At 36.7% G+C, this 13,924-nt stretch overlaps 1 protein-coding gene across 4 annotated transcripts in view; it reads left to right on the forward strand.

Moving 5' to 3' along the window:
* Moe (Moesin) overlaps positions 1-13,924 on the forward strand; it is a 59,014-nt gene that overhangs the window by 33,953 nt on the left and 11,137 nt on the right. For all 4 annotated transcript variants that reach the window (XM_065364293.1, XM_065364294.1, XM_065364292.1 and 1 more), the window contains one exon: positions 5,237-5,359. In XM_065364293.1, coding sequence (XP_065220365.1) covers positions 5,237-5,359 — 123 coding nt within the window. The remainder of the gene's footprint in view (positions 1-5,236; positions 5,360-13,924) is intronic.

A 13,924-nucleotide genomic window follows, 5' to 3' on the forward strand; every position in this document is an offset into this window, starting at 1 on the left:
ATGAGAAGATTTTTGCCATGTTGCAATCAACTTACGTCTTTCGGCGGCGTCGGCGGCGGTATCGGTCGTTTTTGGTTCATCTGGGCAGGTTGATTTACCTTCGACGATGTCCACGGCATTAAACAAGGCGAGTACGTCGAGCACTTTATCTTTCCATGACGGCCAATCACTGGAACAGGACAGAGGCTTTATACCCTTGATATAATCCATGATACAATTAGGCGAATATGGATATCAACAGCTCACAACTGCGATCCACAATCTGTACGTCGAATGATAACGCGCGATTAGATATCAACAGCTAACAACTGCGATCTAATTTTCGAATAATACAACCGCACATGAACCTTTGAATTTGAATTAGATAACGTTACGAACGAAATACATCACGATTAGCGTTTTATCTCGAAAGGCACAGTATAACGCGTCTGTAGCCCATAACCTATTGAAATACGGTGCACAATTCGAAATAAAAAATGTATTCGAACATATTTACACTAATACAAAATGTACAATAAAATAAAACGAAATAAAATCGCCATAATGCGAACGGAAAACGTAAAACGGTAGTAATACTCGAATAGAAACGCGGACATTCGAATAGAAAATCTAAAACTCATCGGAGATGTTTGTTGACTTTACACATACAATGTATCGCGATAATACGAAGAATTACGCGTATTTACGATGAAATAAATAATTAAAAATAATGACTCGAATTTTACATTATTTTCAACAGGTTGCATATTGGTTTGCCTGAACCTTATCAGTTTGGTGGGCATTCTTATCAGTGAGTAAGTATCATAATTTCATATTTTGAACAATTTTCACAAGGTGTTTTTGAAATGTATAGCTTTTATTTAGTTTTTTCTTCAATTTTAAACACTGTTGAATCCTGTGATGGAAAAAGATCCGCTCTTTGTCGAGGTTCAAAGACGTTTTGCCAACTTCTTTAAAACTCGACAAAGAGAGGATCTTTTTCCATTACAGGGTTTAACAGTGTTTAAAATTGAAGAAAAAACTAAATAAAAGCTATACTTACATTTCAAAAACACCTTGTGAAAATTGCTGAAAATATGAAATTTTGATACTCGCTGATAAGAATGCCCACCAAACTGATAAAGTTCACGCAAACCAATATGCAACCTGCGATACATCAAAAGCCTTATTCCCTTTTTGAGACTAATTTTTGCTGTTTCCCCATTGACTGTAATAGGTAGGCAGGATCAATCCCAATCTTTTCAAGAGCTGTCATCATAGACTCCATTTTTAAAAGTCAAATGCTTTTTCAAAATCAATGAATGCTAAACATAAGGGCATTCTAAATTCATTGGTTTTTTCAATGACCTGGCGCATAACATGAATATGGTTAATCACAGGCTTGTCAGACCAGACCAAAAAACTGGACCGATGACCACAACCGGACCCAAAAATGCACACAAGACCGAGTTGACCCGACCAGACCTTAGATCTCTAAAAAAAATTTATGTAAATATTAACCAAACAGATGACCCTTTTCAGAAAAAATGACAGGGATAGACCTAGACTGAAGACCTTTCTAAAAAATCAGACCAATGACCGCAGTTTGGACCTCAGTCAAGTCCAATTTTTCAAATTTATAATGCCATTTTAGATGCCTATTTCGAATAAATTTCCATTGTGATTTAATTTCTTTTGAAGTTTCGATGTTTTGAAAGTAAAAATCCCATTTTTCAACTTATCTTACGTGTTAGGAAGCTTTTTTATTTCTGAAAAATGAAGACTGTTTTTTGGACCTGGGCTGACCCATGATCACCATGAAAATTTCTGGTCAGGACCGGACCAGACTGACCTACAAAGATAAAAAATGCAGAACTGATTGGACCTGGGCTGACCCATGATCACAATGAAAATTTCTGGTCAGGACCGGACCAGACCGACCTACAAAGATAAAAAAAGCAGAACCGAATGACCCAACCAGACCATTTGAAAGCTCTAAACTAGGACCTTGATTTTGGAGCAACCGCAAAACCTGAGCGGTCCTACAATCGTGCTTCTTCCCTTACATAATCCTGCTTGTTCATCTGGTCGGGCTTTGTCAAGCTTTTCTTTCAACCTTATGGTAATTAGGTATCCTTGTGAATAGTTTGTACATATTGGGAAGTAGGCTTATACAGTCTGTGCAATTTAGTTAGGTGGGTGGAGTGCACAACCTATGTAAGTGGGAAGTGGGAACTAAACGAGGGCCCCAAGTCAGCAGCCAAATATGCCAACATGGACTTCTTGTTGGTTAGAAAAAATAACTCTTGCTTCTCAGTTTTTACTATTTATTAGTGCAAAGCTTTTCACCCGCTTACGTTGGTTGCGCATGCCATCCGCCTAACTAAATTGCATGGACTATAGGACAGTAGTTTTTTATATCAGCTTTGTCTCCTTTTTATGAATCAAAACCAGTTCAGCATTGTTCCATTCATCTGGAATTTTTCCTTCGTCTAGGCACTGGTTATAAATAGTACTGCCAGGTATTCGTTTATTTCATTTTCATCTCCATCCAGTTCTATGATTTCTGTTATTAGGTACTCCATCTTTTCCTGATGATTTATTATTTTTTCATTAATTGAAGGGTTCCTTTCCAAGTCGGCCTAAGTCCATTTTTTCCATTTCGAGAAAAACACGAATAAGTGTTTTTCTCGCCCTTCCGCTTCAATAATAAATGATGTGATTATATGGTTGTGAAGCTTGATCTTTCTGCTTTAAAGTACCATATTGGTATTTTTTTAATTTTGCGTATTTTCAGCTCCAGAGCACGTCAAAGAGTCAGAAAAAGTGGACTTAGGCCACTTTGGAATTATCTGATGTTAAAAATTTCGAAAAAGAGCTGAAAAAAATGCGTTTTTTCAAAAAAAAATTCACGAATCATTAATTTAATACATTTCTGAAACAATTTCATTCAAAGCACTTATTTGTACATACCATGATGAATAATACATGTGAAAACGCCTTCACTCGAAAATCGTTGAAAAACTTCTGAAAAACTGCATTTGTATACAAATATTCGTAAAAAATGTATGATTTAGGCCACTTTGGAATAATCAGCTGTTTTTTCGAGCCGGCAAAACAGCGCTCCTGAGCGAAAAAAGTAACGCCAGGTGTTGGGACAAGGTGATAAAGGTGTTAACCGACCTGTACCAGCAGATGGCGCTGCTAACTCAAAAATGATAAAAATGGACTTAGGCCGACTTGGAAAGGAACCCTTCAATTGCTTTAGGTTCTTCTTTTTCTCTTGTACTATAGTTGGTGGAACTGAGGGGGTGGGTGGTATTCGGAGGTGTTGAGGCTGCAGAGTATCGTGGTATAGTTTTCTGTAAAAATCTGCAATTACTTTTATCACTTCTTCGTATCCTATTTGTCAAATTCGTGAATAGCGCAAAGCGCTGAACCGAATAATAAAAGCTATCTATCTATCTCTCTTTATTCCATACATATGTTCCAGTCTCGTCTTTCATTTCCATTATCTGTCTATTTCCAATTTTTAATTCACATCTGAGGACTTTCATACTGCTGTACTACAGTTAATTCAAAGTTGTTGGGAAGTGGCCCAAAAATTTGAAATTTTAAAACAATTTCAAGTTGATTTTAGTACCTTCTGCCGAAAATCTGAGGCCTTTAAAATCAAAATTGGACCTTCGCCATATTTTTAGAAAAGCCTTCGAATTCAACATAAATAGCTTCCTAGCTGTTGGTGTTTTTTGAACTTTTTTTGAAAACTTTTGCCTTGGATTAGGTTCATTCTGTCGATAGTTCCAGGTTCTCGAGTATGCATCATGCAATTGATGGAAAAATGGTCCCTATAAAAAAAATATTTATACTCTTGTGCTTGAATATTGTAATAAAATTTGTAACCATTGAAAATATGGCTGTAGTAATTCGAGGGTTTCTTCTACGTAAGTTGGTGTACCAAAAATAGGCATTCGATTCAGCTACGATGACCACTATGACCAGTAACTTTTAATAAAATATACATATCATCTACGGTGTAGTCTACTGGTAGTGAAGTACGAGTACACCTAGGTATGCGCCCCGAGCCAATACCGCCACAATGTTGAAATTTCAAGAAAGTGAAAACCTACGAGTATTTAAAAATGAATCCTCGCTCGGCTACTACTTTCTCTAGTCTGCTTCGTCAACTGTGTATCTGTATACGAGTACGTTTGTTTCGCAGCCTGGTGACCATTTACTACTTATACATAATGTATAGGTATAGGTATCCAATACAGCCGAGACTCGTCGACTAATGAGTTTCCAAAATAAGTCTAGCTAATCGTTTATTTTATTTATTGCCAAATGAGTCCGCTTCTAGTATTCTTGCCAAAATACGGATCAGCGATCAACGACGACAATCAATAGCTGTTCTGTGCGATTGGAATATGTCGAAAGCGAAATAGCATGCACTGCATCTGATTGACGGTTTTTGAAAGAATTTACGACGAGAATACTCCATTCCCATTACTCCCAACTACTATCCATAATATTCCACACGCGTAATTTAAATACGAGGAGAGAGTCGAGACGACCGACGCTTATGTAACTAACCCGTTGTCTACGTCTCTTCTTTACCTACTTCTTCTTGTTGTCCCTTTGTAGCACGACTGATGTGTATATGTACTTGAACTCTTCTTAGTTACTCGTATGCTGGCTGTAGTGGCTGTGGCTTAATCGCTACTCAATTTTACACATACACATGTACTCTTGGACGCTTATGACGACAACATACCGAACACAAACGTTAATAATGGATTCGGGAACACCCTATTTCGCGGCAGAATGCAGAAATAATTGTTTTACTTACTCGTAATTAAGATCTGGGCGAGGGCTTAAGATTACAGCAGCGTAATTGCGTTTTCGACTGTGACAAAATTTACACGCACATGTCACACGATAACGAATCGTTTTGTTTTTCATCGTGTTATGTTTTCCGTTTTTCCGAGAAACTGTGTCTGTCTGTATACAGGTAGGTACTAGGTAGTGGACAGGGTAGCTAAGTACTCCTTATGTTAGACTGCATGCATCGCATTTTCAACTTGGGCATCATCCCGGAAGCCAGATGCGCTCATGCTTGGCGACTGGCGCTTGCGATGAATGGCGTCGTGTCGCGCCGCGCCATCCCACCGCGTTCTCACGGTTGAGAAATTTTCTCATGTATATATTTTACTCGTACTTACCAGTCTGCTAATCAATTATATCTGTGTTTGCCTAGGTCATGAGTCAAGATGTGAAAAAGGAGAACCCGTTACAGTTCAAATTTCGCGCCAAATTTTATCCGGAAGATGTGGCCGAAGAATTGATACAAGATATTACCCTGAGGCTGTTTTATTTACAGGTAAATATCGTACCAGTGTTGTTTCGTTGTAGAATTTAAGCTTACCTCCCTTTGCTATGGCTTTCCTACTTTTTTTCGAGGAAAGGAATTTGTTTGTGGGGGGGGGGGGGGGTAACTAAAGAAGAGATAAATTTCTCTTTATCTGGTGTGTTCGCACGATCATCCGACTCGAAGACATTTGTAGAGCCTCTAGCAAGTTTTCAAATTTCTCGAAAGGGGCTAAAAATAGGACGTTTTGGATTTTTTGCCGGGGGTGGGAGGGGGGGGGGTTTGAATCAAAAACATTGGTTGATATTCGTATGCAACGCTCCGAAAATTAAAAACCTAATTAAATATGAATTTAGAATTAATAAATTACATGACACACTTTTTTTTCGATTCTTAGAATTTTTATTGGGGGGGGGGGGGGGAGATTGGAGAAGGCAAATTAAAAAAATGAGTTAAAATTCGTATTCAGTGGTGACTCGGGATATTCGACATTTTTTTCACATTTTGACCAAAAATTTGAGGTTTGTGCCCCTCCCCCCCCATTTCAATTGATTTTGTGAATCCCATCATGAAAAGTTCATACCAGGACACAGAATCAAGAAAGAACAGGAACACGTCCTAATACCCCCGCAAACAAAATTTCAATTGTCTAAAAGTCAATTTTAAATTTTTTGTTACAATCGGAGGGTGCAATTTTTTTCGATTTTTGGTTAATTTTTGAAAATCAAATTTAGATTTTAAAAAATCAAAACATTACTGAATTGACCTAGAAAGCTGAAATTTGAGATATGCTCTATTTTCGATCTACCAAACCGATTGGAAACGGTTTTGAGCAGTTCTGGAGCCTCCAGCAGATTTCTGAAACTTGAAATGCCTTTAAACGAAATTGGAAATTGGAAATTCACGCTGCTCTCCAACTTGAACACGCTATTAAGTCGACTGCAGTTGGATTTAAAGTCATTTTGGAGCCTCCAGCGAGTTTTTGAAAATTCCTGGAGCCTCCAGTAAATTTTTGGATCTTGAAATTTCCACAAAATATCACAAAATGCAGTTGGAAATCCGAAATTCAATACCCATGAAATCGACTGCGAGTGGATTTCAAGCCGTTTTGAAGCTTCTAGCTACTTTTTGGACCTTCATGGCGGATAAAGTACCTGATATTTTTATCAAAATTGAAACATATATTTTTGTCCATCAATTTTATACTTCTTTGAAAACTAAAAAAATTACCCTTCCGCCTTCCTTCGAGGTAGAATGTGAAATTCAGTTTACCTCCATTTTCCACATGATTTCGAAGTGTATTGCAGGCAATTTCAATCAGTTATGGAGCCTCCAGCGGATTCAAAAAAATGTCACGAAATCTGTCCGAATCAACTTCAGCGCGTACTGTGCAGAGTAAATTTTGGTTTCCCTATGCATCATTCAAATTTCTAAAATCTACTGGAGGTTCCAATGGTTTCCAAAAAGTCGCTGGAGGCTCCAAAACGACTTGAAGCTCATCTGCAGTCGACTTCAAAGTGTATCGAAATTAGTTTGCAGAGTAAATTTCGGCTTCCTATAACTTTATTTGATGAAATTTCAAGTTTCAAAAATCTGCTGGAGGCTCCGGGAATTTTCAAAATGTCGCTGGAGGCTCCAAAATAACTCGAACCCACCTTGTAGTCGACTTAATAACGTGTTTAAATTTGTAGTGAAGATTGAATTTGGGATTTCCTTCCACCTCTGTTTGGTGAAATTTTATGGAAATTTTAAATTTCAAAAATCTACTGGAGGCTCCAAAAATTGAAATAAAATTGTTGGAAACTCCAAAATGACTCGAACCCACCTTAATAACGTGTTTAAGTTGAAGTGCAGCGCGAATTCGGTTTTCCAACTTCATTTGATGAGATTTTGTGAAAATTTCTAATTTCAAAAATCTGCTGGAGGTTTCAGGACTGCTAATAATAATATCGATTGAAAATCGATTCCAATCGATTTGGCAGGTCGAAAATAAGGTACACCCAAAATTGCAGCTTTCTAGGTTAATTAGCCTATAAATACAATTTTGATTTTTTTCCTTTAATTTTTGGCCTCAATTTTGATTTTCAAAAATTCACCAAGATCGAAAAATACGGTTAAGCACTTGAAATTTTGGCAGGTGATGAATTTTCGTGCGAGTCCTATATTGGAAACAAAATTTGCGATTTCGATCGACCTGTCAATCAAAATTGCCGCCATTTTGAGTAAGGTTTATTATTCGACACGCCCCCCCTCCAATCTGTCCCCATTTTGGGTCATATCTGCTCAAATGGTAATCGTGAAACGAAAATTAGGGCGAAAGTATCCTCCATAGGGGAGAGGGGCGAAAGTCCTACACTTTGATAAAATCTACAACTTGAAAATATTATCCGCGAGTGCGTAAATTTTTTCAATTTTCGCGCAATGCAAAGCAGTGCAATCGACGCGACGACGCCGCGCCGACGCTGACGTGGATATTTCTTTCCTAATGCTTCCTCAATTGCTGCTATCCAGAAAATAATTATAATTCCGAAGTATACAATATAAAAATAGCGTAATCGAGGATACGCGCCTGTAATTATAGCCGGCTCGGTCTTCGTGTATTTAGCCACTGTATTATACGAATTAAAAGAGAAATTAACGAAATAATAATATAAAAAAGAAAAAAAACATAGCGCGTTCTCGCGAGGGATTTACACGGTTACACACATATTATACGTAGCTAATGCAGTATTTTTCTCTCTTTAATTTTCAAATTCGTCTCTAATAATAACTCGGTAATCAGTGTAAAGGTCGCGGTGATCATTTTATTCGTCTGCCGCGGTAGCTTAGTTAATCGCTCGCATCGTCGATGCGAATTGTACTATAGATTTTAGATATCGACGCCTGACGGTTTTAACAGCACGCTGAGCTTTATATGTAATAATGAAGGAAGATCGAATATGTTCGATATTAAAAGTAAAAAGTTTATTAAAAGATAAGCATCGTTTGCTGGTAGAAATTGTGACCGTAAAAAGCGTTGTGTGATGTCGCAGTGTTTTGTGAATTCGGTTTATTTTTACTGCCATAATATTTATATTATGTACATACTTTATAACAGAGTGCAAGGTCGATGATGAGATTAGAATGATGGAAAAAAAAGAAAGAGAGGTCATCTGTTCGATTTTTTAAGCTCGTAATATTTTTTTTTAGTGGTAAAGGTCACGGAGAAGTAGCGATGGGAACAATAGCTTAGTGGATGTGTGAAGTGAAGATGAATTTTTACGTGTATTTGTATAGTCGATTGGGGAAGTGGAAATTTAGGCGGTGTTCAATGCATCAATTGTGCTGTGTACTCGTAGAAGTAAAATAAATATACCTACTGGAGAAGTTGCATTTTTTCAGAATTTTTTAGAAGTCAGGCATGAAACTCTGTCGCTTGAAAAGTGCGAACCTACGAATACTACCATACCTTGTTCGCAGATTCGTAACTTGCGAACTTGAAATTACACCGATGCTGTGTTCGCATTATCGTAACTACTTTGAACTCGTAAAAATTTTCACTCGCCAATTTGCGAACCTGCGAACGCTTCATACACTGGTTCGCAGGTTTGCAACTTGCGATCCTACGAGTAGTACCATACCTCGTTCGCAGGTTCTTAACTTCAGTAACTTGCGAACTTGGAATTACACCGTTGCTGTGTTCGCCTTGTGAAAATTTTACTGGCTAATTTGCGAACCTGCAAACGCTTCATATACTGGTTCGCAGGTTCGCAAATTACGAACCTACGAACCTGTATATGAAGTGTTCGCAGGTACGCAAATTGACCAGTAGAAATTTTTACTTCGAAGCTTGGTGCCAATTTGCGAACCTGCGAATGCTTCATATACAGGTTCGCAGTGTCGCAACTTGCGAACCTGCGAATACTGCCATACCTTGTTTGCAGGTTCGTAACTTGCGAACTTGGAATTATACCGTTGCTGTGTTCGCATTATCGTACTTTGGACTCGTAAAAATTTTCATTCGCCCATTTGCGAACCTGCGAACGCTTCATATACCAGTTCGTAGTGTCGCAACTTGCGAACCTACGAATATTGACCATTTTTGGCAATCGAGTGAGAATGTTCGCAATTTCGGGCAAAAAAAACACAATTTTTGGAAAAAAGCAAGACATTAATAATTTCAGAAAATGGACTTTTTTGGCAGATTTTTGGCAAAAAAGCGAGACTTGCGAAAAATTAAAAAAAAAAAAAAAATCAAAAACAGAAACTCTTCGCAAATTTGCTAAAGATGAAAAATTTTTGCCAAAAAGCAAGAATCTGACAATTTTGGGAAATCATCGGCAAAAGAATTATTTTTTTACATTTTTGTCGAAAAAGCGAGTTCATTTATGACATGGTAAAAAAATTACTTTTTTGTAATTTTTCTTTTGGCAATAAAGCAAGACTTGGAAGTTTTTGGAAAAAAATTGATAATTTTTGTAATTTTTTGGACAAATTTTACTAACAAGGGATCCTCTTGAGGTGTCCGCCTCCAATTTGAACGGGACTGCGATTTTTGGAAAGAGCATGTTCTAAAACCCCCAAATCCAACTTTTCAGCTGCCCAAGTTCATTTTTCGATTTTTGGCGAATTTTTGAAAATCCAAAATTGACTATTTCGGTGATTTATGTTTTTTTTTTTAAAAGGACGACGTACGTACTTGATCAGTAAAATTATTCAAAATAAGTCCCAAAACTGATATTAACCCCCCCCCCAATCCAAATTTCGTCATTTCCAGCCATTCTGGAGCCTTCAGCGCTATTTTTCAATTTCTCCAGAACTTTGAATTTGTTCCAAAAGGCGTGAATATGAAGTTGGGCAGCTAAAAATCGAGTTGTGTGTTATACTCGACCTGTTTAACGAGTTTATCCACATTTGAGTCGATTTTGGGAGCGGACACATCAAGAGTGGTTTTTTGACCAGCTTTTTTCATAATAAAAATATCCAAAAATTAAAGGGAGGCCCAAGAAAGGCTGGAAATGGCGAAATTCGCTCTCGTGTGGTTAATTAATGACAAAATACAGCGATTCGCGCAAATTTCAAAAAATTTCTCATAAACGAGGAATTTTTGGTTTTTGGATATTTTTATTTTGAAAAAAAGCTTGTCAAAAAACCACTCTTGAGGTGTCCGCTCCAGAATCGGTTCAAATGTGGATAAATTCGTTAAACAGGTCGAGTATAATACACAACTCGATTTTTAGCTGCCCTACTTCATATTCACGCCTTCTGGAGCAAATTCAAAATTCTGGAGAAATTGAAAAATCGCGCTGGAGCCTCCAGAATAGCTGGAAATGGCAAAATTCGCCCTCGTGAAGTAGGTTCATGACAAAATACTGCGATTCGCGCAAATTTCTAAAATTTTCTCGCAAACGAGAAATTTTTGATTTTTGAATATTTTTATTTTGAAAAAGAGCTGGTCAAAAAACTACTCTTGAGGTGTCCCCTCCAGAATCAGCTCAAATGTGAATAAATTCGCTAAACAGTTCGAGTATAACACACAACTCGATTTTTAGCTGCCCAACTTCGTATTCACGCCTTCTGGAGCAAATTGAAAATTCTGGAGAAATTGAAGAATCGCGCTGGAGCCTCCAGAATGGCTGGAAGTGGCGGAACTCGGCCTCAGGGGGTTTGTTGTGTTCGAAATACGGCGATTCGCGCAAATTTCGAAAATTTCCTCTCAAACGGTAAAATTTTGATTTTTTTGGATTTCTCATTATGAACAAAGCTGGTCAAAAAACCACTCTTGAAGTGTCCGCTCCAGAATCGGCTCAAATGTACATAAATTCATTAAAGAGGTCGAGTATAACACACAACTCGATTTTTAGCTGCCCAACTTCATATTCACGCCTTCTGGAGCAAATTGAAAATTCTGGAGAAATTGAAAAATAGCGCTGGAGGCTCCAGAATGGCTGGAAATGGCGAAATTTGGATTCGGCGGGGGGGAGGGGGGTTAATATAAGTTTTGGGACTTATTTTGAATAATTTTACGAATCAAGTACGTACTTTTTTTTAAAAAAAAAACATAAATCACCGAAATAGTCAATTTTGGATTTTCAAAAATTCGCCAAAAATCGAAAAATGAACTTGGGCAGCTGAAAATTTGGATTTGGGGGTTTTAGAACATGCTCTTTCCAAAAATCGCGGTCCCCTTTCAAATCGGAGGCGGGCACCTCAAAAGGTTCCCTTTTTAGTAAAATTTGTCCAAAAAATTACAAAAATTATTAATTTTTTCCCAAAAACTTCCAAGTCTTCCTATTGCCAAGTTTCACTTTTTCCTTAAGACTTGCAAAAAAATATCATGTTTTGTAAAAATTGCAAAAACGTTCTGATTTTGCTAAAATTATCAGAAAACTTACTTTTTGTCGAAAATTGTCAATGATTCTTGTATTTTAGCAAAACTGTGAAGCCTCGCTTTTTTCAGTGTTTGTACAAATTCGTTTTTTTTTTTTTTGAAAACATGTAAATTTTCTAAAACAGTTTTTTCAAAAGAAAAATGAAATGGTCAGATTTGAAGTTTTCACGAGAACGTAGAAACAACATGGAAAAAACCAAAAAAGCTCTGAAAAAATTTTTTAAACAAAAAAAATTGATCAAAACAGGATTTTGTTTAAAACACGACGTTTGTCGTAATTCAACACACGTTTTTTTTTTGTACTCGAGGTTTTTGAAAAATATGGATTAGAATTCCGGCAGAAAATCAAAAACCTCTGTATCGCGAGTACATTTTCGTAGAAATATTTTAATTTCTTGCGAAATTTCAGTCTTTTTTGATGATGGGCTTTATGACACATTTTTCAGAAATCCAGAAAATCATGACCCTATTTTGGGAGCTCAAAATTCTTCAAAAATGCTCGAAATGCATTTTTGTAGGAATATTTTAATTTCTAGCAACATTTCAATCTTTTTTGATAGGCTGTATGGAACTTTTTCAAAATTCTAGAAAATCGTCACCCAATTTTGTTTGGGAGGCTCAAAATTCTTCAAAAATGCTCAGAACTTATTTTCATAGAAATATTTCAATTTCTCGCACATTTCAAACACATTTCAATTGGTGGTCGTGAAAGTGTTAGAAATTCCTAAAAATCAGAGGCTCAAAATTCTTCAAAAATGCTCGAAATACATTTTTGTAGGAATATTTTAATTTCTAGCAAAATTTAAATCTTTTTTGATGGACTGTATGACACTTTTTCAAAATTCTAGAAAATCGTCACCCAATTTTGGGAGGCTCAAAATTCTTCAAAAATACTCAGATCTTATTTTCATAGAAATATTTCAATTTCTCGCACATTTGAAACACATTTCAATTGGTCGTGAAAGTGTTGGAAATTCCTAAAAATCAGAGGCTCAATTTTGGGGCTCAAAATTCTTCAAAAATGCTCGAAACACATTTTGGCTGAAATATTCCGATTTCTCTCGAAACTTTAACCTATTTTGATTGGTTGTAAGTATAACACTTTACTAAAAACTAATGAAATTTCAGAAAAATTCACAAAAATTAAAAAGTGGAACAACTCGAGCCTGACATTTTGATCAGAATTGAATGTTCAAATTGGGTCTGAAATACGTAGTTCAGTTGGGTTTCCAAATCAAACAAATTATTTTTTAAAATCTGATTTTAATTGGAATCGTGCTTGGACCCTCCCTCCCTCCCTCCATCATCTAGCAGTCATTACATCGTAAATTATTACAAAATGCTTTGAAAATCACCCACTCGTTTTTTTCCTCATTTAAATATCAATCAATTTTCTCATCTGTTGCTGTATTATTATTATTATTTGTGCGGCCACGAGTATACCATAATATTTATTAATTTTTTATATTACGTTTTACGAGTAATATTTTAACGATTCCAGAAAACAAATAAGTTGCCATATTGTTTCCTTGAATTTAACGTATACCTACCTTTACGTATACTCGATAAAATATCGTAAAATACTTTCTTTTATAGCGGAGGAAAAATTCTCTAAGGTCGTTGAAAATATAAAAAAAAATTAAAATTTACTATAGAAGAGAATAACCTTCACACAAGTCGCCGTGTCGAGCAACGTGTATACTGTTAGATTTGAAGGGGACAGGGGGTGGGACCGACGACGACGTCTTTGACGGAAAAGAGAGGGAAAAAAACGAGTTTTTTTTTCGGTCGTAATTACCAGTCGGTTTTTCTCCTCTATGCTTCTGATTAATACTCCTCACAAGTCACATTGCACCAGGCCCCCTGCGATTTGTTTCGGCGGGTATTTAATGTGACAGCGCAACGATGACGACAGCTGTCAAATTTATCCGATTTATTAAAATCTTTAATTATTTATTCGCGTTGGCAGTGCTGCTGCTGCCGATGTTGTTAGCAGAGAGGATGTTACGTATTATTCATTGTAACCTTATCGACGAATATGTATATGTACTGTGTGCCTCTGCCTATAATAATTCAACTGACTGTATAGCTACAGCTACCGAATCGGTTTTAAATAATGAAATTTAATCAACGAATTTACGATGTTTTCAATGTGAATTTATTCGCTTTCGGCTCGGCTCGAGCCGGCTTCGTGTGAATTTGTTCGA

The sequence above is a fragment of the Planococcus citri genome, chromosome 4 (assembly GCF_950023065.1).
Source record: "Planococcus citri chromosome 4, ihPlaCitr1.1, whole genome shotgun sequence".
In the NCBI taxonomy this organism is placed as follows: domain Eukaryota; kingdom Metazoa; phylum Arthropoda; class Insecta; order Hemiptera; family Pseudococcidae; genus Planococcus; species Planococcus citri.